General features: G+C 45.1%; 3 protein-coding genes across 4 annotated transcripts in view; 2 read left to right on the top strand and 1 right to left on the bottom strand.

The window, feature by feature from the left end:
• Positions 1-3325, top strand: part of cltca (clathrin, heavy chain a (Hc)) — a 34823-nt gene extending 31498 nt beyond the window's left edge. For both annotated transcript variants that reach the window (XM_008284840.1, XM_008284839.1), the window contains 2 exons: positions 1203-1278; positions 1992-3325. In XM_008284840.1, coding sequence (XP_008283062.1) covers positions 1203-1278; positions 1992-2125 — 210 coding nt within the window. In that variant the 3' untranslated portion in view covers positions 2126-3325. The remainder of the gene's footprint in view (positions 1-1202; positions 1279-1991) is intronic.
• A 3591-nt stretch (positions 3326-6916) lies between these two features.
• Positions 6917-9154, bottom strand: ptrh2 (peptidyl-tRNA hydrolase 2). Its single transcript, XM_008284842.1, has 2 exons — positions 9100-9154; positions 6917-7763 (listed from the first exon to the last, which is right to left on the bottom strand). The coding sequence occupies exon 2, from the start codon at positions 7751-7753 to the stop codon at positions 7238-7240; it is 516 nt and encodes a 171-aa protein (XP_008283064.1). The 5' UTR covers positions 7754-7763; positions 9100-9154; the 3' UTR covers positions 6917-7237.
• A 5030-nt stretch (positions 9155-14184) lies between these two features.
• LOC103359479 (vacuole membrane protein 1) overlaps positions 14185-26036 on the top strand; it is a 59220-nt gene continuing 47368 nt past the window's right edge. The window contains exons 1-5 of the mRNA XM_008284838.1: positions 14185-14271; positions 15859-15972; positions 16257-16395; positions 22077-22167; positions 23637-23747. Of these exons, the coding sequence (XP_008283060.1) occupies positions 15894-15972; positions 16257-16395; positions 22077-22167; positions 23637-23747 (420 nt within the window). The 5' untranslated portion in view covers positions 14185-14271; positions 15859-15893. The remainder of the gene's footprint in view (positions 14272-15858; positions 15973-16256; positions 16396-22076; positions 22168-23636; positions 23748-26036) is intronic.

Genomic DNA, 26036 nt, shown 5'->3' with positions numbered 1-26036 from the left:
TGTTGACGGTGAACTAACACCTCTCGCTGCTTGTTGAAGTCCTGTACGGAGAACTTCATTTATAGATGTGCTGTTTGTGGAGGAGCATGGACAGTCTGAATGATGAATGCATACAGACGGATACAAGGTGTGGACGTGCACTGCTGAGCAAGCCCCCTGTTGCTCCTAACTCCAGAAATAACCTGCATCCAGGTGCTGCTGCTCGCCCCTCAGGACCTCATGTGCACTTCTGCTTATCGCTGCATCTATAGCTCGCTGCCTGAGGAAACTCTTCTTGTTCTTCTTCTGTTTATTTATTTATTTTTGCACAGAATTGACTGCTTCTGTTGTTTCTGACAGACAGGACAGAGGTAGTGAAACGTATGTGTTGTTAACTTGTGCTGTAGAGGACTGATAGTTGCATGCTGGGTGTTAGATACATGAGAGAGGAGCTGAGAACAGGAGTCATTCATTCATGTGTTGGTTCGGTGCAGATTGTCATGAAACCTCTGCACACTAATCCCAGAAACAGTGGAGAAACAGGCTTACTAACATTCTGATAGTTTGATCGTAGCAACTGGACCTTCTTGAGTTCCTTGAAGACGTTCCACCTTCATCCAAGAGGCTTCATCAGCTCTGAGTTTCGGTTTTAATTGGGGGTTTGTTGCTCCTCCCCCTCGTTATGTGATTCGTCAGTGCTCCCCCTGCCACCATGGGGTTCGTCTTCAAGGAAGTCAAGCAAGTCCAGCTGCTACGATTAATCTACCAGAATAACCACGACCTGGAGGACTGAGAGTCTTTACAGACACTCTTACTGAAAGCAGAGTCAGGATGCCAGAACTAGTTGTGAGCTCTGCCTGGACCTTCCTGGTGTGATTCTGCACAACAATAAGCTGCTTGGTCCAACACAGGAACCACAACAAGTGACAGAAGTCTGCATCGTCCTGGTGTTTCTGACCAGATGATAAACACACATTGATGAGGAAACGAAACCCCAAAAAGCTAAACTGGCTGAAGTCTCGTTGGGATCACGTATAACCTCTTCGTGGTCGCCAGAATTTCTTTGTTTGTCAGCTAACTTTATACACAGTAATGAGATCAGTACCAACAGTTTTTTAGTGTAGCTGGCAGGTCTGTTGTCGAAGCATCGTGGAGGACTTGTTCAGCATGTTGATGGATTGTTGAGGCTTTGTTCTAAATGCTTCTCTTTGTCTCCATTGCAGGTAGATAAACTAGAAACCTCAGAGTCCCTACGGAAAGAAGAGGAGCAGGCAACGGAGACGCAACCCATCGTCTACGGTAACAGTCCTGTGGTGGCATCACTTTACTACGATAGCTGTCAAACAGAGCGACCTGCTGGTCACATCCATGCTGCTCATTGAGCTGCTCACAACTCTGAATAACAGAATGCATTCTGGCCCCTGATCCTAAACAGGGAGGCACCAGCTTGAATTTCTGCCGATATGTTTCCTCCTCATTTTGGCCAGTTGCTGATACGAGTGTATTCACAGATTGTCACCTGTTGTAGAATCACCACAGGATGCCTGCTGCTCTAGCGGCAGGTGCAGACAGAACAGACAAGGCTTTACTCATGTACATTCACTGGCCACAATAAGACCAGCAGCCTGCATGTAAAACAGAACATTTCTATTTTATTTGACCATTTTCAAACAAAGCTGTGAATGATGCAGGTTTAACACTTTAAAGCGTTTATTCACCAGGATGTGGCCGAGCACCTCAAACATTAACAAAACCACTTTTAGGGGCTTTTTAACCTCAGCCAGGAAAAGTGATATAAATTTAACATAATTCACATGGAGTTTAACAGAAGACCAGTGGTGTCTGATGTGTTATTTAATCAGTCATGACAGGAGAAGGTTTTAGTCCCATAAAAGCAAAGTGTGACTCACCACGGGAACTCTTGTTAAAGCTGAACATCAGGACCAGGAAGCAGCGTTGTGCTCTCCATCAGCCCTCGTGTCTAAACCTGCTGTGTGTTGCTGTCTGTGCAGGAACGCCCCAGCTGATGCTGACGGCGGGCCCCAGCGTCCCCGTGCCCCCCCAGCAGGCGTACGGCTACGGCTACCAGGCGCCCGCAGGATACGCTCAGCCAGCAGCTCAGCCGGGCTTCGGCTACGGCATGTAAAGACCCCGCCCCCTCCTCTCCGATCCAGGCTGGAGCTACCATCCATCCAACTCCCACAGTCCTTCACCAGACCATTACGGTCCCTCTGCCCTCTTCATGGAGCGGGGGATCGTACCGACAAACTTCTTTTTTTTTGTTGTTGTTGTTTTGACTCTTTTTTTTTTTTTTCTCCCTTTTTAAACTGTCATGAAGGACTCAGTTTTATTTTCTGTTGTCAAAGAAAAAGATTGAATCACAAAGATTAATTTTCTCACATTCCGTATTGACTAGATTAATTTTTCTTATGTCTATTTTATTTGAATGGGAAATGGTTTATGTACAATGGGGGGGTTGTGGGAAGAGCTAGTCCTCTTCTCAGTTTAAAAAAAAAAAAAAAGAAAAGGTCTGTTGTGAAGCATCTGATTTGCACTCTGTAGTGAGAAGAAATTAATGTAGAACCTCTTCCTTTTGATGTGTGTGAGCAGCTTCTTCTGTCCGACTGTAAAATGCATTTAATTATTGTATATTCAGACACAAAAACCGCTAATATGTTCTTCTATATTTGAACATCAGACCGCCGCTTTCATGACAACAACCCTCAGACACTACGTTCTACCAGTCACGTCCCCACACTCTCACTTTAGGGCTGTCTGTCGGAGAAAATGCCAGAGAGTATTTTCCATACGATTTACAGGAAAGTGCGATTCTTTCCGGCAAAGCCTATGCAGAACTCTCCAGACAAATGTACCTTGAAGAGACATTTCCGTGTGCTTTACGTTCTGCTCTAGCGTGGGACCGTTCCACCTCCGGAGGGACTGCAGACCTGTTTGTGTTCGACTAACATGCCCCACGCCCCCTTCTTTACGCTGCGGTTTGTTTCTGCTGGATATCACTGAGGTCGCTGTTACTGAGCGCGCAGGAGAGATTTTTCAAACCTTCCCCTCCTGGCGTCCTGCCGTGGGTCACCTTTAACCTTCTCAGTCGACCAGCTCGTCCAAATCAGAAACGATTCACAACACTTGTGGGAATTTGAAGTTTTTATCAAAGGCTTGCGTGTATACAGAAAATCAATCATTAACAACTTTGAACTTATATTCTTATCTAAATTACCTTAGATTTAAATTGTGCACTTAAGATACTTGATTGTGCATAATCAGGATCATAATGAATGAAACAGCGGTTTTGTTTTCCACTTAAAAATAAAGGCTTCTTGTTTGTCAACAGCGGTGTGATCGTGTCTTACATGTGCCGGCTTCTAGTTCTTCTGTCTGCTCAGTTTACTGCACACTCAGTCCGGTTTCATGGTTCTGATAGGAGTAGGAGCAGAGTGCAGGAGAAATGCCCTACAGACGGGTGGTACCAGCAATAACATGAGCTGATGAGCCCTACAGTGGGTCTGCTGCTGCTGTGGTTCTGGTCCGTTCACTGCTAATCAATCCGTAGGGCACAGAGGCTCACTGGTTTGATGATGAGGTGATTCATGATGGGCTGCAAGGTGGCGCTGTTGGTAGCACTGTTGCCTCGCAGCAAGGAGAAGGAAGAAGGTCACCGGTTTGCATCTCGGTGAGGACACCCGTGGAGTCTCCATGTTCTCCCCGTGCAGCGTGGGTTCTCTCCGGGTTCTCCGGCTTCCTCCCACAGTCCACAAACATGCTGAGGTTAATTGGTGATTGTAAATTGTCCGTAGGTGTGAATGTGAGTGTGCTTGGTTGTCTGTCTCTAAGTGTAGCCCTGTGATAGACTGGTTACCTGTCCAGGTGAACCTGCCTTCACCCTGAGTCAGCTGGGATAGACTCCAGCCCCCCATGACCCTAGTGAGGATTAAGGTGTAGAGATGATGGATGGATGATTCATGATGTGACCTTCAGTCTCAAGAGCTCAGTGATTGGAGATTTTGTACCAGTGTTAGTCAGGCTCTCCATCAACGTCATCACAACGCCACCTGAGGGAATCTGTTCTGGAGTAAGGCTGTTCATTCCTCTACAGCAGGGATCTCCAACTCTGGTCCTCGTGAGCTACTGTCCTGCAGGTTTTAGATGTCTCTGCACTGCAACACACCAGACTCACATTAATGGATCATCAACAGACTTGTGTAGAACTTGACAACAACTGACAGCGGGTGAGTTGTCATCTCTGAAGAAGGCGAGCGTTGTCGCTGAAACTGTCAGGTAATAAGAACCACACTCTACATGTCTGAATAGAGAACCTGAACATTATACTAGCACATTTTTATTTATTATTACTGTTTTCAGTTTCTAGTTATTTGAGTGACTGTTGTGAGTTTTCCCTTTTCTTTAATGGAAGAGGATGAATACATCTGAGGACGGCTGCACATGAAGCTCATATTTGTAGAGACTGTGAGGTGTTCAACTGGATTGTAGTGAAATACGTTCCTGTAACGTTTCCTTGTGTAGTGATAACCATCAGGACTATAGGACTCACACGGATGTAGTACTAGCGGTGCTGTAGTACCCTCTGCTGGTGCATATAGGAGGGTGCTACAGTTAAAGCTCTGCTTGCTGTAAGCTGCCAGCGCTCATATATTAATGCATTCATGGAATTATAGTAATAAAGTATAAAAATAAACACAACAGATCAGATGTGGCTGTAACTAAAAGGCGTCTTTAACCAATGTCACACATAAATACCAGAATATTTGTCATGGTTTAACAGTTCCTCGCCTGTTTCTGTGGTTTTGGAGGAGAATCAACGGACGTGTCGTTACCATTCAGTCAGGCTTGAGGACTACAAATTTATTACAGAAGCTGCATCGCAAACTGGAGACGTCATGTTCTAGAGACGTGAGAATGGAACATTCAGGGAAACTGTTGAAAGGCGCGTTTAAGTCGTTTCGTAGGAAAGACGGGATTCAGGGTTTTTGGATCTAACTTCTAATCCTCCTCCTTTAGGGAAGTGCGATACTAAATGGCTAAAGTAATCCTTTAATGGAGCAGTAATCCTTATTTATGGTTCGTTTCCAACTAGAAAATCAGAAATGATGACTTCAAATCCCTCATTCTTTTATAATAACAACCATACGGCATCCAGCCTCACCACAAACCTGATGATCACGTAATCAGCTCTGCTCTAAAAATTATTGTTGTAAGAATCACAATTGTAACTGTAATAAAAAAAAAAATCCATTGCTGAGCGCCACACCGTCCTGCTGGCATCAGCCTACAGCCGCTAATAAGGACAGAAACATCAAGCAGTGGACCAATGACAGCACGGCGACTCTGCAGGGACGCTCTGGATCCACAGACCGGGACGACCTCCAGTAACCTCCAGTAACCTCAGTGGACAAGTGTCCTCATCCATCTCCTTCTGTGTGGAACGTATCATCCCCACTAAAACATAGCAATCTATCCTGACAACAGACCCTGGATCAGCAAAGAACTCAAGGGACGTCTCAGCTGAAAGACAGGAACACTCCACTCTGGAACTGAATCTGAAAAAGGTCAACAGGAGGAAAAACGCGCCACAAAAACTGCCAAGCTGAAGGAAAAGATCAAAGTGAAGGAAGAATTCACTGGAGGGAGTCTCGGCTCAGCTTGGCAGGGGATTAAAAACACGGCTGCTGTGAACACCGTCCACAGGACCAACCCGGGAGCAGCCCAGCATCCCTCCCCAACCACCTCACCTCCTTCTGTTCCAACTTTGAGACAGACAGACAGACAGACACCACCTGAATGGATTCAATCATCTCCTCCCTCACGCTGAACTCACCTTCAGCCTGGAGGAGGTGGTGAGAGTCCTCCAGAGGACCAGGGAGAACACAGCACCCGGTCCAGACAACGTCAGTGGTCATGTCCTGTGGAGCTGAGCAGAGCAGCTGGGAGGTGTTTCGTAGATCTATGGACAGCAGCGATGGAAAGACTCAGCTCTGCTCCCCATCCTGACGGAGGGCTGCATCCCCTCACCTCTGCTCTCCATCCTCTGTACTGATGACTGCAGGTCTACACACAGTCTGTCATCTGGTTCAGTAGCCGGTGACACGGTTCTGTCCCTGCTCTCAGGCCCATTACAAATAAATGTTCCCTGGAGCTAAACATGGAGAAGACCAAGGGAGATGGTTCTGACCTTCTGCAGCAACCAGAGGGAGCTGCTGCAACAGCTGTCAGCACAGTCCATGGGATGAAGGTAGAGATGGTGGACGGATACAAGAACCTGGGCACAATGTTTGATCAACAGATTCAGATTTACCTCCAACACTGAGGAGATCCTCAGAAAGTCTCAGCAGCAGCAGCAGCAGCAGCAGCATCTACTGAGGAGGCTCAACACTTGTGGTGTCAGCAGGAACATCTGAGGACATTTTATTTCTCCTACATTGAGAATGTCATTACATTCTCTAGAACCTGCTGGTTTCACTTCAACAGACCCACCTACAGGGTCCTGTCAAGTCTGCTCGAAACCCACCGGACTCCCATTCAGAGCGCTTTGCACCCTGGTGAGCAGCAGACACCGAGGACAGCAGCAGCATCCTCCAGGACGCTCACAGCTCCTGGATGCAGCACTCAGAGGAGGGGAGCAGCCTTTGTTCCCAGGACTGTTCAGCTCCTCACCTCCCAACCATCACTGCCTCCCTACACTGGACCGCCCCGGCTCATCCTGTGTGTGATCCAGACGTCCCATATGCCGTACATCAGACATGTACCTGAACCTCACATTACTTATTCATTCATCCTCTATGTTTCTTAAGGGGACAAATACAGTTTTTTGAGTTGAACTGAACCCAAAGCCGTGTTCCATCAACCTGTTACCTGCAGTGACCTCCAGAGTAGTTCACACTTTAAATATGAAGACTCACCAAGCGCTCATTTTACAATTTATTTTCTTGTATCATGAACAGTACATAAATTGGACATCGTAACTCCTTACTTCACTGTGCTGCAATGAAATCAGCTACAGTGGCACCGTGTCATCATAAATGTTTCTGAGCATCAGAACCGACCGGCTGCACGGAAACTGTTCCCTGTGTTTGTGCCACAGCAAGACGTCACCACTGCTGCTCCAGAATCAGCTGGTTCCTGTTGTGACGAAGTGCACTGGACTGGGGGAGTCGTATAAAAATAGAAACTCATGGGAGCTCAACTTGCAAATATCTGAACAGCCAGGAAATTGTAAATCAGAACTCTAATAGAGCTTCAAGTCTCCGGTGACACTGTCGATCAGATCAGCAGGGCCTGGACCGACGCCCAGCACAGTGCGTGACCCGGGTGCGATTTGTGTCCGTCCTGCATCCTGGATCAGGCTGACAGGAAGCCCCACTTCTTTGGCACGACCCAGCAGATCGATCAGGGCGTCCTCATCGGGGGCCTTCACCACCACCTTGGGCTGCCCGCAGTACTCCCACTGCTTGAGCAGCTCGGGGTTCCTGCGTTGGACCTGCTTGTAGGCGGACACGGCAGCGTGCGAGCACTGGGCAGCGACCTTCCCTTTGCCCATCTTCAGGTCATTTCGGACCACCAGGATCATCTTGAACTCGCCTCCTTCTCCCATCACGCTTGCTTCACCTGCACCGTTCCCCACCGCTGTCATCAGGGTTTTGGATGTCGGCCCAAAGCGACCCCGAACGTGCCAGCCGAGGAGGAGGCCAGCGCTCAGTCCAGCTACGGCACCCCAGCCCAGCGGGCTGTTTAACACGTCCATACTGTCAGAGCTGCAAAAACCACACAACAGATCAGGTCATGGTTGTTTACAGACATACAGGCTTCAAGCAGCAACATCTTTTTAAAGTTGGGGTTAAACATTCATTCTTGACCTTGGAAACGGACAGTGAAAGAAGTCTCAACTAGTCCTGAACAATTCATCGTTTTCAAATAAAAAACACAAACAGAAACAACACAGTGAAGGACGGATGTTCTGCAGCAGGTCTGAGTCGATCCTGGTGTCCTGTGTGGTAACCTCAACACACAGTACATTCAGTGTAACTGTTTCATTTGACTCAACGTCGTCGCCTGCAGGTGTCATAAAAATGTCCACGTAACGCATTTACGATCCTCTGACAGCTGACCTGAAAACTAAAGGGGACAAAGTGTAGAAGGATCCGAGGAGGACTTTAGGAGAGTCACGGATGTCTTTAAGTCCTCTAAAAACAGATTATTATCAGAGAGCCTCTCCTGGTTGTAATCTGAGCGTTATTTTCCTTGGAACTCTTTTCTTTATTCTAACAATATGTTTACCTCTTCAGACACTCTGCTGTCGTTTTGTCTTGACTTGTCTGTTTTTTTTATTGCTGCCTTGTAACTTGGATTTTGAAGGATCCTCTATAAATGAAGATTATTAATGTCTTTATGATCATGTTTAAATCCACATTCTTGTCAGCGCTTAATCAGAATATGAAAAGTTTATTGTTTGCTGACGTGAAATGTTTTTCTTACTCCTTTTCCACTCCGTTTTGGGGAGATGTGTATGAGCGGAGCGTCTGTGTATATTATATATAAATCATATCAGAGCTTCAGGACGAATATTCATTTCATCACTCGTCTGAACTTCAGACTTCATAATGATGAATATTAGCTGTTGAATGTTGAAAGCAGGCTCTTACTGCTAATATCTAACACAGTCATGTTAAGCTGTATTTTCTAGAAGTCTTCTTTAATCCTTAATATTTAAATGACTTTGGTAAGTTCACATAACAACACTACAGCTCTTAATTTCAACATTTAAACCTGTCATCCAACAAAGCCAGTTATAAATCTATTTTTCTACAGGAAACTAAACTGGCTCAACGTCTGTAGTTGTAAATGTATAAATAAGTGACTTGTCGAGTTAATATTAACTTGGTGGGCTACCCAGCTAGTTAGCCACCCAGCTAGCTAGCTAACGAGCTTTAGATCTACAGCTAACCAAGCTAATATTAGCTTCCAGGCTACAGATAAGACTTCATATAAAAATTAAAGCTTCAGTACAGTAGTAATCACTTTTCAGACTAGAGTGACATGTATTCAGACAGTTTAGGGCCCAGGACTGAAGCCAGGTGTCCCGTTTCGTACCTGCTGCCGCGGTCTTCGTGCTGCCGGCATGAATGAAGCGGCTTCTGGTCGCCCGATGATGACGTCACCAATCTACAGCGCTTCAAACATAAACTTATGATGGTATGTTTGTTTGTTTGTTTATTTATTTATTTATTTATTTATTTATTTGAATTTAAGAAGACTGTTCCGTTGAAATAATATTGTGTCACACTGACAACTAATTTTTCAATGTTAGGCTAGAATGTATTTTTTCTTCAAACTTGCTGAATTTAATATATTTTGCTGAAGATGTAAAAATTTAAAATCAGAAAAGACTTGCATCATGTTTGTGTGATTGTGTAGCTGCGTGTAGCTACGTTAAATTCCTGTGGTTCTTATCTTAGGCCATGTGCTTCACAAGGCTCTTCCCTCTCTCCCCCATGTGTCAGCTGACTGTCGGTTTGAACCATTTTAGATGCAAACTTGTATTTTGGCCAAATAACTGGTTACCTGGTGTCTGTAATCGGGTTAGTGTCCTCTCACCCCCAAATCACACAGCTCAGCGCCAGTTCATGACCCAAGACACACATGCATTAACCTCTTAAGACCCAAGCTCTTGTGTGATATACATTTTTTATTAAAATATAAAAAATCTGTAAACAATATATTAAAAAATAAAATATAATAATAATAATAATAGTAATAATAATAAATGAACTACTGTGGTAATATAACCCAAAATGTGATGTCCATGCACGTGGACGCAGGTCTAAAGAGGTCCAGGTATCATGGTGGTGAAACTGTCTGGGCAGGGATCTCTGGACTTCACTAGAAGCACCAGATAACTGGTGCTTAGATCCTCTGCTCTGTGCTGCTGTGCTGCTGTTCCTCTGTCTTCTCTGTCCAGCATGAGAATGCTGCTGTCCTCAGAGGAACGTCCCTGATCTTCTACATGCAGGTGGACTGTTGAGTCTTGTCCTAAGAGGCCATGAGCTTGTTGAGCGGTTCTTTAGTCACCCCGACATGCTGCTTTCATCTCAGTGTTTCTGGGTCAGATGGGCACTGGGATGTTGTGTTTAAAGAAAATCTTTCTAAGTTTCACAAATGCTCCAGCCACATATAACATCAGCAGGTTTTTAGTGCTTCCTTAAAATCTGTTCTCAGTGCAGTAAGGTTCTGATAACCAACAGCTTGTGCTCCAGTGGGTGGTGGGAGTCAGAGTACATATTGTTCCAAGTGTGTATGTTTTTGATAAAGTTCAAAGTTGAGGTTTCCGTCCTCCTCAGCGAGCACAGCGCAGCCAAAAAAAGACCGTTTGTTTACCCAGACATCCTCCCTTATGCTGTTTCCACTGAGCTTCTGTGAAGACCAACTCCTTCGACTAATTCGCTTGAGTTTAACGCCGTCATTTAGTTGATTATAATGTCGTTAGTGACACTGACGAGTGAAATGTCTGCTGTGAAAAAGGTAAATGTGTTCTTTGGCACATGTGCAAATAGTCGGACTGGAAGCAGCAGCCTGCGATTCACAGAACAGTTTGAATTTATTATCACGGACAGCAAGGAAAATCTTCTCATCCCAAAACCCTTCAGCACCACTTGATTGTATTTTTTTAATTTACTCATATCTGGAGTCTGCAGATCCCTGCAGACAGGAGCGTCCATCTCTTTGTCAGAATGGCTCATCAAATGTTAGAAAATCATCTCATAGATGAAACCATGGAATCAGGGAAAAACATCAGTCTAAACTAAAAAGGCTGAGCGGGATGGCATCTTCATGCATCGTTCCACTATTGCTGGTAAAAGTTTTGCTGCAGAGATGCTGATTACAGCAACACCTCTCCCCCGACATTAACCTGGAAAAGGTCTGAACATTTAACAACCAGTGTTACAGGCAGAGTGAGTTAAAGGCACTGTTTTAGGGGAATTAATCTAAAATACTACTCTATGGTTATAACTGTTTGGAGGAGAGGAGAGGAGCCCAGTGCATCATGGGAATCCCCCAGCAGTCTAAAGCTGAAGCAGCAGAACTCAGGGACAGTTCAGGTGATCCTGAGCAACTCTAACTATCAGCTTTATCACAGAGGAAGGTTTTAAGCTTCATCTTAAAGCAGAGAGGGGGTCCGCCTCCAGAACCCAGACTGGGAGCTGATAACTGACGGCTCTGTTAGGATGATACGGTACAATAAGGTCTTTAAGGGAAGATGGAGCTGCTCACTGAGAGTTTAGTTTCATTTAATTTAGTTAGATTTACTTTACTTTGGGGTCATTCCCTCATTATCAGTCTTTCTGATCCACCAACTATTGCATCACAAACTACTGACGTTTAAAATGCTGTCAGTCACATTTTACATTCATATATCAGGTGCTTTCTGAGATAACTGTTGTTTTTTTAAAACTACCCACTGACCCACTTTCAGCACGTATTTCTGTTCACATGGGCACGTTTTTATTTTATTCTGTCAGCTGGAGAAACACAGTGAACTGTTGCCTTATCTTTAGAAAAATACTTTATTTATCCCAGTCTGGGAAATTACTGATCTTTTTATTCCTTATCTTTCACACTTATTGAATTGAATTGACCAAAACCTGTGATTATCTGAACACAACTCCATCCTCTTTTCTTTCATCACAAACAGTTCAGTCACTCTGCTGAGCAGCTAATCCAACAATCAGTCCTGTTCTGTCTCCATGGAGACTGATGCTGACAGTCGGTCTGTCCAGTCGTGTTTCTGAGATAAGGTTTAATTCACTGTAGGGCTGAGAATGTCTGCTCGCTTAACTTAAAAAAAAGCAATACTTTTACGATAAAGTTTTAGCTTGTGCAGGTCACTGCAGACAGGAGCCGCTCGCTTTGGCTGAGCTCTCTGACCGTCCAATCAGAGGACGTGGAAGTGCTGATGTCATCGTAGGCCAGATAGCTGATCCTGGGACCACCAACTCTCAGTCTGTGACCCGGGCAACACATGACGGCTGACATATGATTGGATAAAAGTTCTGATATAAACACACACTGCTGGAGGCACCACAGCCCAGAGACACTATGACATGAAGAGAATAGACTATTAGGAATAAAGTTATAAGAGTAATGGGAACATTTTACAGCGTATGTTTTATAATAACACCGTATGTTATACAAACTGTTTATTAGTTCAGTTCAGCACAATTTAAATTAGTTCAGTCAAATATCGTACAAATATTTCACATTTCATTTTGCTTTCAGCTTGAACACAAAGCTTCAATCACATCTGAGCCTCCAAGACATGACTTTAACATTAACGTAGGATTTAAACTTTGAGACAACACTGCCCTCTGTTGAACAAAGTAGGGATCAACTGCTTCAATTAAAAGATAAACCAATAAAGACTTCCTATAGGTACGATGTCAAAAACACTGTTAGATTGCTTGTTATTTCATATATTGGTCAACAGTTGATTAAACAGAGCTGTGTGTTTGTGATTGTTGTCCCACACTGACGACAGAAAGACGCTTGTTCTGCAGTGAAAACCAGCAAATTCAAATAAACACAAATTCACTTTTGTTGCAGCTTAGAAATGAAAACAAAAACAAGCTAAACATTCAAAACGTCAACAATCTCGTGGATATTCCAAGTCAATCAAAGTGTTAAATAATTTCGTGGCTGACTTTGGTTTCCTCTGTTCAGGCACAAACGATTCCATCTGCATCACAAACAATAAATTGCTCGTTATTCCTGAGCAGTTTCAGATGTTCTCTGTTTGCAGACACAGGAGCAGCGACTCCTCTCCGCCTGCTCCGGCCTCCTCCTCCTGCGTGTCGGGCAGGTGGGCTCCATGCACTTTGTCTGACACGACCGTACGCAGAGCTGACGGGAGGAGCTGCCAGGATCCAGCCTATAGATAGTGTGCTGCTGACACGCTGCTGTAAGCTGAGACAACTGTGCAATGCCACTTGGCTGACAAGCAGCGGAGCAACGAGATGTTTTTGTCCTCTTACAAGTCAAGTGTTCCACGAGATTAAGTCATATCTTCTGTTCTTAGGCAGTGCATGCTGGGATTGATCTCACGGATTAATTAGAGGTCGGTAATCTCTCGCCTCTTTTCTTCCAGAGAAAACGCACCATCTACAAGTTGTTCGTGTGCTGATGACGGAAAACTTTGCCTAAAGTTTAAAAAATAAACAACAATAATACTACTAAAAATAAATAGCTTAACTTCCTCATGTACAGGTATTGAGCAGTTGATCTTCTGTTTATACATCATGCAGCTTTTATCCTCTGAGTCCTGCATCAGCTTCTTCTTGTCTCTTTTTATTTCATGAACTCAATGACCCCCTTCACCCTCCAGCAACATCACAGGTTGAGGAGCGGTAAGACGTCACTGATCCGACTGCAGCGATACGGCCCCTCGGCAGCCGCCAAAGGCTGTGCTTGTCCCAGATATCAACCATGTCTTACGCTTTTAAGAATAATAAAGCATATTTGTTTCTGCTAACTCTGTCCTGGATCTCGCTTGGCCCTCTGGTGAGCGACACAGGAGGCCCTGTCCTCTTGAATCTTATTCCTTCTGCACCTTTTTTAACAAGATCCCAAAAGACAGTAATTCAGAAAATCTGAATCCAATCAGAAACATCTTCCACCAGAGGGAATAGAGTGACCTGCTGGAGAACAATCAGTAGGAAGTGCTCTGAAATACTTTTCTCACTCTGGCAAACAAGATGACGCAGAGGCTCCAACATGGCGACACACAGCCGAGGTTTTCTGTCTCTAGTCGTGACCTAAAAAACCTGATGTCCTGAGCGTTTCTCTTTTTTTTTTTCAATTTGGGAATTAGCTGAGCTCTCTTTGCCCAAATGCCATTCATTCAGTCTCTGTGTGAAACCTACGGAGGACTGAGAAGTGTTAGAAGTGCGCTCCAGGAAAGTGATCCACTTATTTATAGACCTTTAATTAGACTGGCTCTCTGGAGGTTTTAGCAGGCAAATGATGAAATCTCTGCTTCTTTCTGTGTATCTCTTCTGTCCGCCTTCCCTCCTCCTCCTCCACCTCCTCCTCCTGCCCCAGCAGCCCTGTATCAGTGCTCTATCCCTCACTGGCCCCCTTCACCACCACACCCTGCACTAAGTTATGATGCAGTTCATGGGTAGCGTATGTTGCCCTACATTGCCACTGGGGCTCCACCACAGGTTTACACTTGAGCTCAGAGCTCATTGTGGATTAAACATCAGCTGAACGGTAAGTTTACTCTCTCTGCATGATGCATTGTGGTGTTACATTGCAGCCCTGCTTTTGTTTTACACTTTTGTGAATTTATAATCTCGCTCTGCTGCTCTGTGGTTATTCCTGTTTGAAATGTGGAAACTGATTACAGCTTATTAAATTTCTCTTCCTGAAGTGTGTGTGTGTGCTGTGTGTTGGGTTTCTCATTGTCCCTCGCTCTGGAGTTACTCAACAGGTCTGGCTTGTTTTGGTAGAAGGGATTGCGCAATCGAGCGCCGGAGCAGGGCTGCGCTACTGAGCCTCTCACAAGAAGAAGTGTTGTTATGAAACTGTTTACTAGGTACTGCTTGTGCATCGAAATGTAATTTATGATCAGATTAACTGTGGAATAAAGCGCATACTTGCAGCTGCGTTGCATGTTTTACACAAATTGACCTGTTTGGCATTAATGTCCAGAATCAGGGCTGCCAACAGGATATTTTACTTTGACGCACTTTGTTGAGTCCATTTATTGGACAACGCTTTGTTCTCCCCGGTGCAAGAGGAGAAATGATAGGGTGTATTAAATACCCCTGTGCATGAAGCATTGGCAGAATGCTGCTAGTATGCGCGTGTGTGTCCTCAAGGTTTAACATGTGTGATGAAAAGCTTTTGTTTGGCCTGAGAAAGCCCAGAGCAGCTCTCCAAATGCAGCCTAATTGTCCGGGAATATTTTTATTTCCCCCTGAGTGACACTTAAGTTGCACGAAACCGGACTGCAAAGTTCTCACAGCCTCATTGTTCAGTGATCTCGATGTGTGTCTTCCAGGATGAGACTTAACACCCGAACATGCTTCACCTTCCATGTTTATGGAGGTCCTGCTGCAAGCGGTTACTGGAAATGTCACTGCTACCGGAGGAGTGATCTTAAGCTAATGGGAGAAATAAACATTTCCTCGCAAATCACACTGAACTGGTTTTAAAGAGGCGCTGCAGTGACATCAGAGTGTGAATGCATGGAGGCAGCAACCAGAGGCCCAAACCCAGGGCACAGGATAGAGGGATTAGGCTCAGAGTGTGTGTCTGCGTGAGGAACTGACAATTCCACCAGATGGTGAGCTGCATACCTCAGTGTCAGAGTCCCCATCTCACTGCTCACTGACAGATTCCTGAGGCTCTGTAGTGAGACGCTCACATGGCTGCAGGCGTGTGCATGAAGGTGTGCAGACCTCCTGTGAGCTACTGTCACGAGAAAGCACATTATTTAAACATATCACCATTCCCTCCTCTTGATCACTGAGACAAAAAATGACTCCTACAAGACTGCACACACGGAAGAATATATATAAAACTTGCATGTCCCAGTATCAGCGCTGTTGCCACTTAAAGCACTCATTAGGTCCTGCACAGAGCCGATTGGGTTACCAGTAATCTGTAGGATCCAGCAGAAGGATAACGCCGGCCGGTCAGCTGCCGTGGAACAGACATGTTTCAGAGTGTAGAGTGTCTGAGGGCGCTGTGTGTTGTTGCTTGTGAGTCTGTGTTTGTTTTGGAGCGGTGTCGGTGTCAGATGTGGCGAGCGGTCGGCGTGATGCGGTGCTGAAGGCCCGTCTCTTCTCTCAGCAGGACCCAGCCGAACCCTGACCCAGGTGAACAACATGGCAGAGTGCGGAGCAGAAGGTGAACTACCTCAGAGGCGTCTCGGCGCGAAGGAGCAGCAAAACGGAGAGCTGACAGGTGAAAACAGAAGGCATCTAAAACACAGCAGGGCAACAGCACAAAGTCACGCTTAGAGAGTTTTTATTACACATGCACCAGTAATACAATGCTTTTTCTTTATTCCACAAACAAATTATTGTTTTTTTTTACATTTTCACACCTTGTTTAATTTTTGAATGATAAAAATTAAGGTCTGGCTTGTTAAAAATGAATTTTTCTTTTATCTGCACAGGTTTCCTTTCATGCATTAACCCCTCGTGTGTCTATTTGTGTGCTTGCGATGCCCACGCTGTGTTTTCTAGACTCAGAGCTCGCTGTGGAGGACAGGAAGCAGAGGGACAGGGAGGAGCGTGAAGCCCTGGTGTTGTGGAAGAAACCTCTGCTCACACTCCACTACTTCACTCTGGAGCTGCTCAGCACTCTGAAGGAGTGGATCTGCAGGTGAGGAGAACCAGAGGATGCAGACTTTCAGCACAATACTGACTTCTGTCTGCAGACCTGCACTCAAAGTCCATCCATCCTTAATCCTCAGAAGGGTCATGGGGGGCTGAAGTCTGACTCAGGGTGAAGGCAGGTTCACCTGGACAGGTAACCAGTCTATCACAGGGCTACACTTAGAGACAGACAACCAAGCACACTCACATTCACACCTACGGACAATTTACAATCACCAATTAACCTCAGCATGTTTCTGGACTGTGGGAGGAAGCCGGAGAGAACCCACGCTGCACGGGGAGAACATGGAGACTCCACGCAGGAAGATCCCGGTTCGCGTCCCGGTGCCCCCACCGACCTTCTTGCTGCGAGGCCACAGTGCTAACCACTGAACCACCCTGCAGCCCTGCACTCAAAGTGTTTCTTTTATTTCCTATTTGACCAGTGGCATCATAGATGAATAGTTTTGATCAGCATGAGAGTAGAGACAGACCCATAGATTGGGCTGATTAATTGTCATTTTGAGAAAATCTGCAATTAATTGGCTGATTAATTCGGCTGAGGGCTGTTTACAGAAGGCCTGTGAACAAAACATGACTGCAGCGTGTGCAGTGGAGGTGGCCTTGTCAGGCTAACATCCCCCCTTGCATCAGTTTCTTAACACTCTGCTCGGAAACGGTGGGAAATACTGGATGTAAAGTTAAATGAGAGAAAACAAAGAAAACTTAAATTCCAAGATTTAATGCTCAGCATACAGACGGGTGACAGATTCCAGGATACAAAACCGCCCAGTATCTTAGTGAAGTGTTGGGCCACTGTGTGCCATCAGAACAGGTCCTGGAAACATAAAGATATTCCTTCATTTAGTGTTGTGATGGTGGTGGTGGTGGTGGAGAGCGCTGCCCAGTCCCTCGGCTGATCTCCCACCAGGTGTCCAGCTGCCATAACATGTGATTCACGTGACCTTCTGTGATACTGTCGTCCTGGAAGGGACCACCTCCATCAGGACAGACATGTCTCATCGTAGAATAAAGGAGGTCACTCAGAAAATCTTTGAAATGATTTACAGTGAGCAGCCTTCCCTTTAAAAAGAGCAAGTGAACCAAAACTGAGCCAGCAGAACCCTCCTCAGCCCAACAGAGCTCCTGGATCTGCTCACTGCAGGGCTCACAAGGTTCAGACATCTCCTTTATTTGCCATACGATAAGGTTGATGGGAGCTGTGATCTAGCGAACGTGCAACCAGCTGAAGTAGCCTAAAAGCCTCGACTCATAAAACATTTATCCCACTTGTCAGGATGGCAAGCGAGTGACACTGCAAGCCTTAGATCACGCAAAACTTCTTCTTATAAGTGTTCTACCTGTTAGGCATCCCTCTGCTGTGATCATGACTGGGCGTAACTGTTAGCTGCTAACCGCCAACAACAACCGTTATCAGCATCACTATCAGCCATCGACTGCAAGCTTTCACAATAATCAGCCACTGATTAACCCATAACAGCTGCTGCTACTCCTGAGTTTACAGTTAAAACCACACTGATGTTTGCACGAAAACTATTTAACGAGCAGCTGAAACAAACAGGAATCTTTGGGCTTTTTCTGCACGTGATGCACGAGCTGCTCGAGCTCTCTGATGCTGAAGCTTGCTGTGGGTTTAGACATGAGAGGACGGCATATACATGATGACTTCAGCGTGCATTATTTACGTGCTGAGGTGGCTGAGCAGTATTTTTATGTCCGTTTTATTTATAATGGTGGCGTCTCACATACTCAGACAGATGATGTAAAACCCAGAACGCTCTCCACAGCCACACAACACGACCCAAACAGATAAGAGGCGACCTTGATGGTCTCAGCGCTTATCCGCCCAGTAGGCCTTCTCCCTCCCAGTTTGGTCTTCAATCAGAATCCTTTAACGGAGCACAATGAAACATCACAGGAACTGTTGATCATTTTCGTTCCTCATTACGCCTCCTGCTTACTGCTGACAGAACTGATAATGTCTTTCCGCCTCACGGACTAGCGCCACCTCGCCCGCAGAGCAACACCAACTGAACGGGCTACGTCACAGTTTGCCTTGATGGCAAACTCCCCCGCTCTACGCAACATCCCCTTTCCACACCTCGTAGTCTGTGTTGACTCCGAGGGCCCAGAAGAAGGTCACGGTGTACTCTCAGGGGGGCCTTTGTGGTTAAGCGTGTCAGGACAACGTGTTTATTTTCTAAACTACAAGAGGAAGTGGTGAGCCGCAAGCACCACGAGCAGTGTTCTGACTGAGAGGAGCTGCTGTTCACCGACACCCAGAACACATGCTGCTCTAACTGCTGCAGGGCCACAGCCGACATACATGCGCACACGCTACAGCTTCCACTGCAGGCGCTCTGACAGATTCGTCCTGATTGCTGTTGGAAGCGGTTTGTAATTCACAGCATATGCACACTCAGAGCACCGTAGCGTGGTTCACGTGTAAATGGATCGGGAAGCAACAGGAGGATCTGGAAAGAGATGTATGTGGGATTGCTCTTTGTAAGAAACCATCTTGGTCAAATTAATGCTAATTAGTGATAAAATGTGAAGCTGTTGCTGAGGAAGATGGAAGCCATGCACGATGTTGTAGATAATTAACCTACTGGAGGCTTTTCTCAGCAGTAAACAGTAATAATGCATCATGCTGGTATGTAGACTCACCTAAATGTAAAGACCAAAAGCTGCTGCCTTTTGTTTTTGCTCCTGTACAGAGGTGGAGCCCAGAGGTGGCCCCGCCCAAACACTGAAGAGCTATGCATGCGCTTTAAGAACTGAGGTTACGTTCAGGAACTACGATTTCTGTGGTAGAACTTTTTTGCCATCCCGTTTCCCTGCAGCCCATATAGATGCATTTTCACAGCACAACCTTCCTTTATTCAAACACTAGAGCCACCCAAAACCCATATGTCCATACACTATAAAATGCAGGAAATAAGATTTAGCATGTGCCATCAAGATGTCCCGCAACAGCCGGTGGGATTGGACAGCTCACCAGCCAACACGCCTTTCTAGCCATTCTGACCGACAATCCTCAGGTCACCTATGTCACAGTGTCTTCATTCAGTTCAATTCACTTTTATTTGTATGGCGCAGTTTACGACAGATGTCATCTCAAAGTGTTTAACATAGTAAGGTGGAGACCTTATGGATTTAAACTTGTATCTTATCCCCGTATAGGGACGGCATAAGGGCCATTTATAGAAGACAAAAACAGACATGGAAGGCACAATCTGTTTAAAGTACAGTTACTACTAAGGTTACACAACCATATAACATGCTATATATGCAGTAACCTCTCAGCAAAACAGGCAGGTATGAATTTAAGCCAAACTTAAATTAAATCTTGCAGATGTAAACACCAATAGCGCACAAATGACAGCTCATTCCCACTACAGAGTAAAAGGAGCAATATTATAACAAGGTGCTGCATGTCCAGATTGGATGCAAACTGCACGACGACACACAGAAAGAAAACATATGTGATCCGGAGCACAGCCTGCATACAGCTTCAGTCTAACCAGAAGATGTGCCACTGATTATTTAAAGGTTTTATATTATTGTCACAAAGTCGAGTATAGACAGTAGAAAAAATGCATTTTAAAAAAAAAAGTGAAATGAAGTATGCATCTGTACATGTTTTCATTATTTTTTATAAGTGAGTATGGTTTCATTTTAATCTGTGGATTTAGTTGAAGCTCATGTACAGACTCTTAAAGACTGATGGGATGAAACCTGCTTTGAAGAGTTCTGGTTACAAAGTGCTGAACAACACGAGACCGACCCAGAACCTGCAGCTACAACCAAAGTCTGGATGGACACAATGTGATGCCTCACCTGGGCAGGTGTCCAGAGCAGAGCAACACCTGTGTGGTTCAACATGTAATGATCTTGTGAGCAGTTCAAAGGCAGAACTTTTGCAAATCAGCTGAGGGCTACATTACAGAGCTTATCGTACTGTGCAGGAGTATATGAGCTCTCATGTGTACTTCTTACAAAAGGTAAGAGTGACAGACCAAGACACAGTGGTTTGCCACACAGAAGAAAAAAAACAACTAGACAACAAACACAACAAAACAAAGCAACATGTTTAAACCTGATGTGAGTAATGATGTCAATCTGGCCACCTGTGTCAACCTGTCTGGCCCCACCTGTAGCCTCACACAGGAATCACTGCTCCACTGGCATAATTTAATGTGGCACAGGGGGACAAAAAGTCTCTTTAATTAACTCAAAGTAAATGAATTACCCTGAACTTGACTGGCTGACATGTGACTGTGGGAGCTCAAGGTTCTCATGTCTGCTGCCTGATTCATGTCCAGTCATCTCACCGGGCAGCGTTAGCAGCTGGAGACACTTACGCAGTAAGTTCAATTATAAGACACAGCAAAAACGTTTGAGACAATAGAGATTTATTTAAGGTCATTGCCGCTGAAAGCTAGCCAACTTTTAAAAAGTATTATCTTCCCCGCGAGGACAGCGTTAGCCAAAACATACGACGGCTAATAAGGTTAGCTTAACATCAAGGCTAGCGATCGCTAGCTAACGTTAGCTTCGCAAGTGAAAGTCTGTAAAAATTCGTGTGCTTATATTGGTGTGTGTGAGTGTGTAAAGTAGGCTGTTAGCGAAATTATAATAAAGAGCAAAAACGTTTCAGCGATAGAGACTTATCAAAGGTTAATTCCGCTAAAAGCTAGCCAACTTTTTATACGTATTTTCTGCCCCCGAGGAGAGAGTTACCCACAATACACAACGGCTAGTAAGGTTAGCTTAACGTCAAGTACTCGGAGGCTAGCGATAGCTAGCTACCGTTAGCTTAGCAAGTAAAAGTCTGTCAAAATTCGTGTGCATATGTTGGTGTGTGTTAGTGTGTAAAGTAGGCTGTTAGCTGAATTAGAGCAAGATATTATTATTATAATTTTTTATTTAAAGTTCCAGGGCTTACGTCTTTTATATTTTAGAATAGTGAACAAATTACTTTTCATTTACACATTAGCATAGTCTACCGCGAAAACAGTTAGCTTCGTCAGCTACATGTTTAAGTTTCTCTAATTCTACATGTTCAGTATTTGTTAACATTGTCAGAAAGGTTATGAATACACTTCATTTTAGAGGTTGTAGTGGCTGTTTTTTTTTTCATTTTTTTATTGATTCTTTAGAAAATACAATCAGAATGAAATAACATGTAAAGTACAAATACTGACAACACTGTTTGTAGTGGCTGGTGCTGGTGTACTCAGCTGCATTACAGTGAAACAGTTTGCCTCTTCCTTCTGTGTTAATGGTGTGAACGTAAACATAGACTGTATGGCAGAGCTGCTTTACTGGATTACATTGGACTGCACAGGTGTTCCTAATAAAGCTCTAGGTGAGTATATGTGCAAATATGGCCCACATCTGTTACCCAATTGAGAACATGCCGCTCCTATTAGTGAAAGCTGGTGAAGACTTTTAGTGGCTTGAGTGGTTTCCAGCAGATGTCTCTCTCCCCCAGAGTTGACATTCTTTTCTTCCACTAATACTTCCTCATGCATACTTCCAGTGATTGCTCATCTCTTTTTTTTTCTCTCTCTCTCTGCCTCCTCCTTCATATTTACCATTTTCTGTGTTCCTGTCAACTTTGCCCCCTCATCATGGTCGACCTTCATCCTCTTCTTCATCCAGGCTCTGGCAGCAGAGGCAGACGGTGGTGGGCCTGCTGATCCTGCTGATCCTCCTCTCCATCGCCTATCGCATTGAAGGCACACACCAGAAGGTGACTGAATATTGTCTTTCATAACACAATACTTCTTGAAGGCTGCGAAGGGTCGGCTGCTGGTTGTTAGGCTGACATTGTAGAAGTGATACCTGGTCTTTTAGGGACATACTTTATTATTAGATGTTTGTTTCTCTAGTGGGCACTCGCCTGATATTCATATTGTGTAAGTTTGATGATGCAGTGGCTCAGGAACTGGAGCAGGTGTCTATACAGTGAATTACAGGGTTGATGGTTTGATCTGCACCCAAGCAGGTGCCACATCGTAGGGGTTGACTGGCTGATTATTGCAATGTCAACAAAAAAAATCCTGCTAAAGTAAATTAATTTAAAAATGTGCTTGATTAACTTCAATTCAGCCACGACTGTTTCTCTGTAGTCGACGTTGACCAGCGTTCCACCAGCAGCACTATATGACTGTTAATGATCAGACACTGAACATAAACATGTAATGCATGTTACACACATGTAGGAGTCTGTATGCTCAACATTTTGCCACCAAGATGTTGCTGTATATTTACATACAGTGTGTGTTTACTGTATATTGAAGTACATCAGTTTCACATACAATCTATGGACCAACATGTCCGTCCTCTCCAGCTACAGAGGTGCAGCCCATTCAGCATTTATTCAGATCTTGCATGGAGGCGAGCATGATGAAGTTGCCTGTAGTGTGACTGTCACTTTGCTGTAGGATTTTGTAACCCGTTGCCATAAAACCACGTCGTTCGGTGTGTGTTCTGCGCAGAGACTCAGAAGTTGTGTAACCACTTCTCAGTAACTTCACGTAACAATCACCCGTCGTCTGGCACTGCACTTCCCAGCATGCTGCCAGTACACAGACGGGGAATATGTGCTGTTTTTGTTTTGCTGGGTTTCCTGGGAAATGGAGTCTTTTCCGTCAGAACCCCCCCACCCCACCCCTTATTCCTCAAAGCCCTCCACCCCCGTCCCCTCCCTCCCTCCCTCCCCTCCTTCCCGTAATCTACACACTCAGTGCTTCCTACTGAAAACAACCTGCCTCGGCTCAGGGGAGTGAGTGATAGATGGAGTGATAGTGGTGGATGAACAGGAGGAAGAGGAACACAGATAGAGAGATGTTGGCCTGCCTCCGTTGACTAGTTGTGTAAGAGCTGGCTGCCACCAAACACAATAATGGTGCTGTTCTTCTGTGTGTGCTGAACACTCCTACCCTACGGCTCTGTCCTCTAAACTCAACAACAACCTCTGTCTCTGAAGGTTCCTCTCTCTCGCTCTCTTCCTCTCGCTCTCTTTCTCCACCACTCACTTGGCCTCTCCCACCCTTTAAAGTGCCCTGTGTTTTGCACACTTTCACTCTCGTCCTACCTTCTTTCACTCTGCCTCTGTCCCTCCCTTCCTCGCGCTGTGCCCCCCCTCCCTGTTTTGCTCACACTCTGTGCATGTGTCTCTGCCATGTGGTTGACCGTCCCTCTCTCTGGCCTCTGCAGTATGTGCGCTACATGGAGAAGAAGACGCTGTGGTGCGCCTACTGGGTTGGCCTGGGCATCCTCTCCTCTGTGGGTCTCGGCACCGGCCTGCACACCTTCCTCCTCTACCTGGTAAGGCAGTGGTGTTGTTTTTTTTTTTTCTCCTGCTGTGACTCTTCTCAACAAGTTGCCGCCACTTCCACACTGCAGTTATTGACTTGCCCGTGCATGCTGATCACAGAGCTCAGACTAAACCACAGTGGATGATGGTGGTGGTGCAGTGACGCAGGTCTCAAAAGGCTGTGTTGATGCTGTTGTTAAGTTGTTGCTAGGGTTTTAATAAGAGCATTGTGAAAAGATTTCGGAGGCTCCGTGCATTTGCACTTGCACGCACGAGTGTGTTCGTGCGGGTTTGTGCGTGCGCGCATTTCAGAGCGGGGCGGAGATGAATAGGCGCTGTGGTAGCCGCACTGTTTTGACAGGCAGTCCAGGAACAATCGCACTCACTGACCCCTCTGACTGAGTGCACATGAGGATAAAAACACTCTCCCTCCCCCTCTCCCACTTCTTTCTCTTTCCTTTCTCCCCACTCTGCTACTCCCCACTGTGTCACTCACTCTCACTTTCTTTGACACTCCCTCCCCTTACTCACTTTTCTTTTTTTTTTTATGTCACTCCTCAGCGTACGCTCCCTGTTTTACTCCCCTTTCCTTCTTTCTGTCTGTGTTACCCCCCCTCCCCATCTCACTTCATCTCTAAGCGTTTTTTACTTGGTTTAGAACCCGGGGTGTCGGGTCTGTACTGCTGATCAGATCAGGGTCCCACAACATCTGCTTGTCTCCACTTCCCCGAGTCCATCTGCCATCAGGGAGTCCACCGTCACACTCGTGCCCAGTGGAGCTGAACTGGAAACTTTGAAGTGCGTGTCCTCCATTCTGCTGGTTTTAAAAGCCAAACTCTGACGCTCTGAAATGTAATTTGAGAGTTTTTTTTTCTCAGTGACCCAGCTCACTGAATCCTGGAGGCGTTCAGCGTAGGATGTCACCATCTAGTGGGCGCGGCCGCTACTGCAGGTTCTGGTGTCATCGGGTTCATGACAGACCTTGGTGCTCCTTGCTGGAGCTGCTGTTGTGCATTTTTTATAGAGGTTGACTGATATTGTTCCTGAGAGGCCGATACCGGAGCAGATATTTGGGGGTTTGATCCACTGATGGATGATTTATTGTAAATATACGTTCAAATAAATGTTCTATTTATTTGTTTATTTTAATTTTACCCCCTGACCTTGAACAAAGTCACACTTTTGTGTGTTTCCCACTAAATGGTCTCCTTGTAGGATGGAAATGCTTCATCTGAACACTGCAGGCTTGTACAGACCTGGACCTGCTGGTACCGATCCAGCCTCTCTGCACTAAACTCATATGAAACTGAATTCAATTTGAGGTCACATATGTAGATGAATCAAAATAAAAATGATGTTTCATTAACTATTACAGTAATTATAGGGATAATTACATGAATGTCTTCAGCTGGCTGGCGTTCAGACTTGAGCCTGTGTGGAGCCTAATATTGGCCCCAGTTATTAGTCTGACCATATTTGTGTATTTGTGTAAGAAACCCTGTCTAATCTCGTTACTGCTTCCTCTCTGTGAGCCTCAACCACAAGTAAGAAGCACAAAACTGACCTCAGAGAATTATAATTATACGTCATATTTTCTGTAGAAGCCCTGTTTAAAAGGATCTATTTAGATTCCTATGTGATTTTGTAGATTTGTGGGTCTTGACAAGATATTTCAGATTTCTGACAGTAAAAGGAGTTTAAGAATTTATGTGGTGAGTGAACACTGGAGAATGGTGGCAGACATGTTGTCCTGTTTTTGTAGGAACTAGGACTGGGTCAGTGATTGTAACTGGGTCAAACAAGTTCAGAACAGTCGCTAAGATGTCTCGACAAACTTGTAAGTCCAACGCTTGCAGCCTGACCTCTCTGGGGCTGTTTTCCAAGCTGCTCATGAGACTCAATGATGGTAGATATCAGAACTTTAGAAGTCCAGACATCGATTCACACCTGTGTCAACATTTGGGAAGAACACCAGCATGATTACACTTTAAAGCTGGAGTATGCAACTCTGATCCAGTTCTTCTATTGTCACATTCATTGAGTATCTCCTTATCCTCTGCTGGCTGCCCACTAAAAACCGACAGTCATCCTTCAGAATCACAGACTAAGTGCACCACTAGAGACGTACACCAGGGCTTCAGTGTCTCTAGAGGTTTGTAGTTTGATGTAGTAACACTTGCATTTTCCTCATCGTACCGGATTATGAGAAGCTGAGAAGACCTGAGAGCAGAACCTGTAGAATAAGCTAATTTATTGATCAGCTGACCAACAGAAAATCAGTTGCAGTTGGGCCATTTTTT

The sequence above is a fragment of the Stegastes partitus genome, unplaced genomic scaffold, assembly GCF_000690725.1.
Source record: "Stegastes partitus isolate 25-593 unplaced genomic scaffold, Stegastes_partitus-1.0.2 Scaffold375, whole genome shotgun sequence".
NCBI lineage: Eukaryota > Metazoa > Chordata > Actinopteri > Pomacentridae > Stegastes > Stegastes partitus.
The sequence above is the reverse complement of the archived record's forward strand: the minus strand, read 5'-3'. Positions and strand labels throughout refer to the sequence as shown.

Coding starts and splice junctions, on each gene's coding strand:
- ptrh2 (XM_008284842.1), bottom strand. CDS start 7,753: ATGGACGTGTTAAACAGCCCGCTGGGCTGGGGTGCCGTAGCTGGACTG.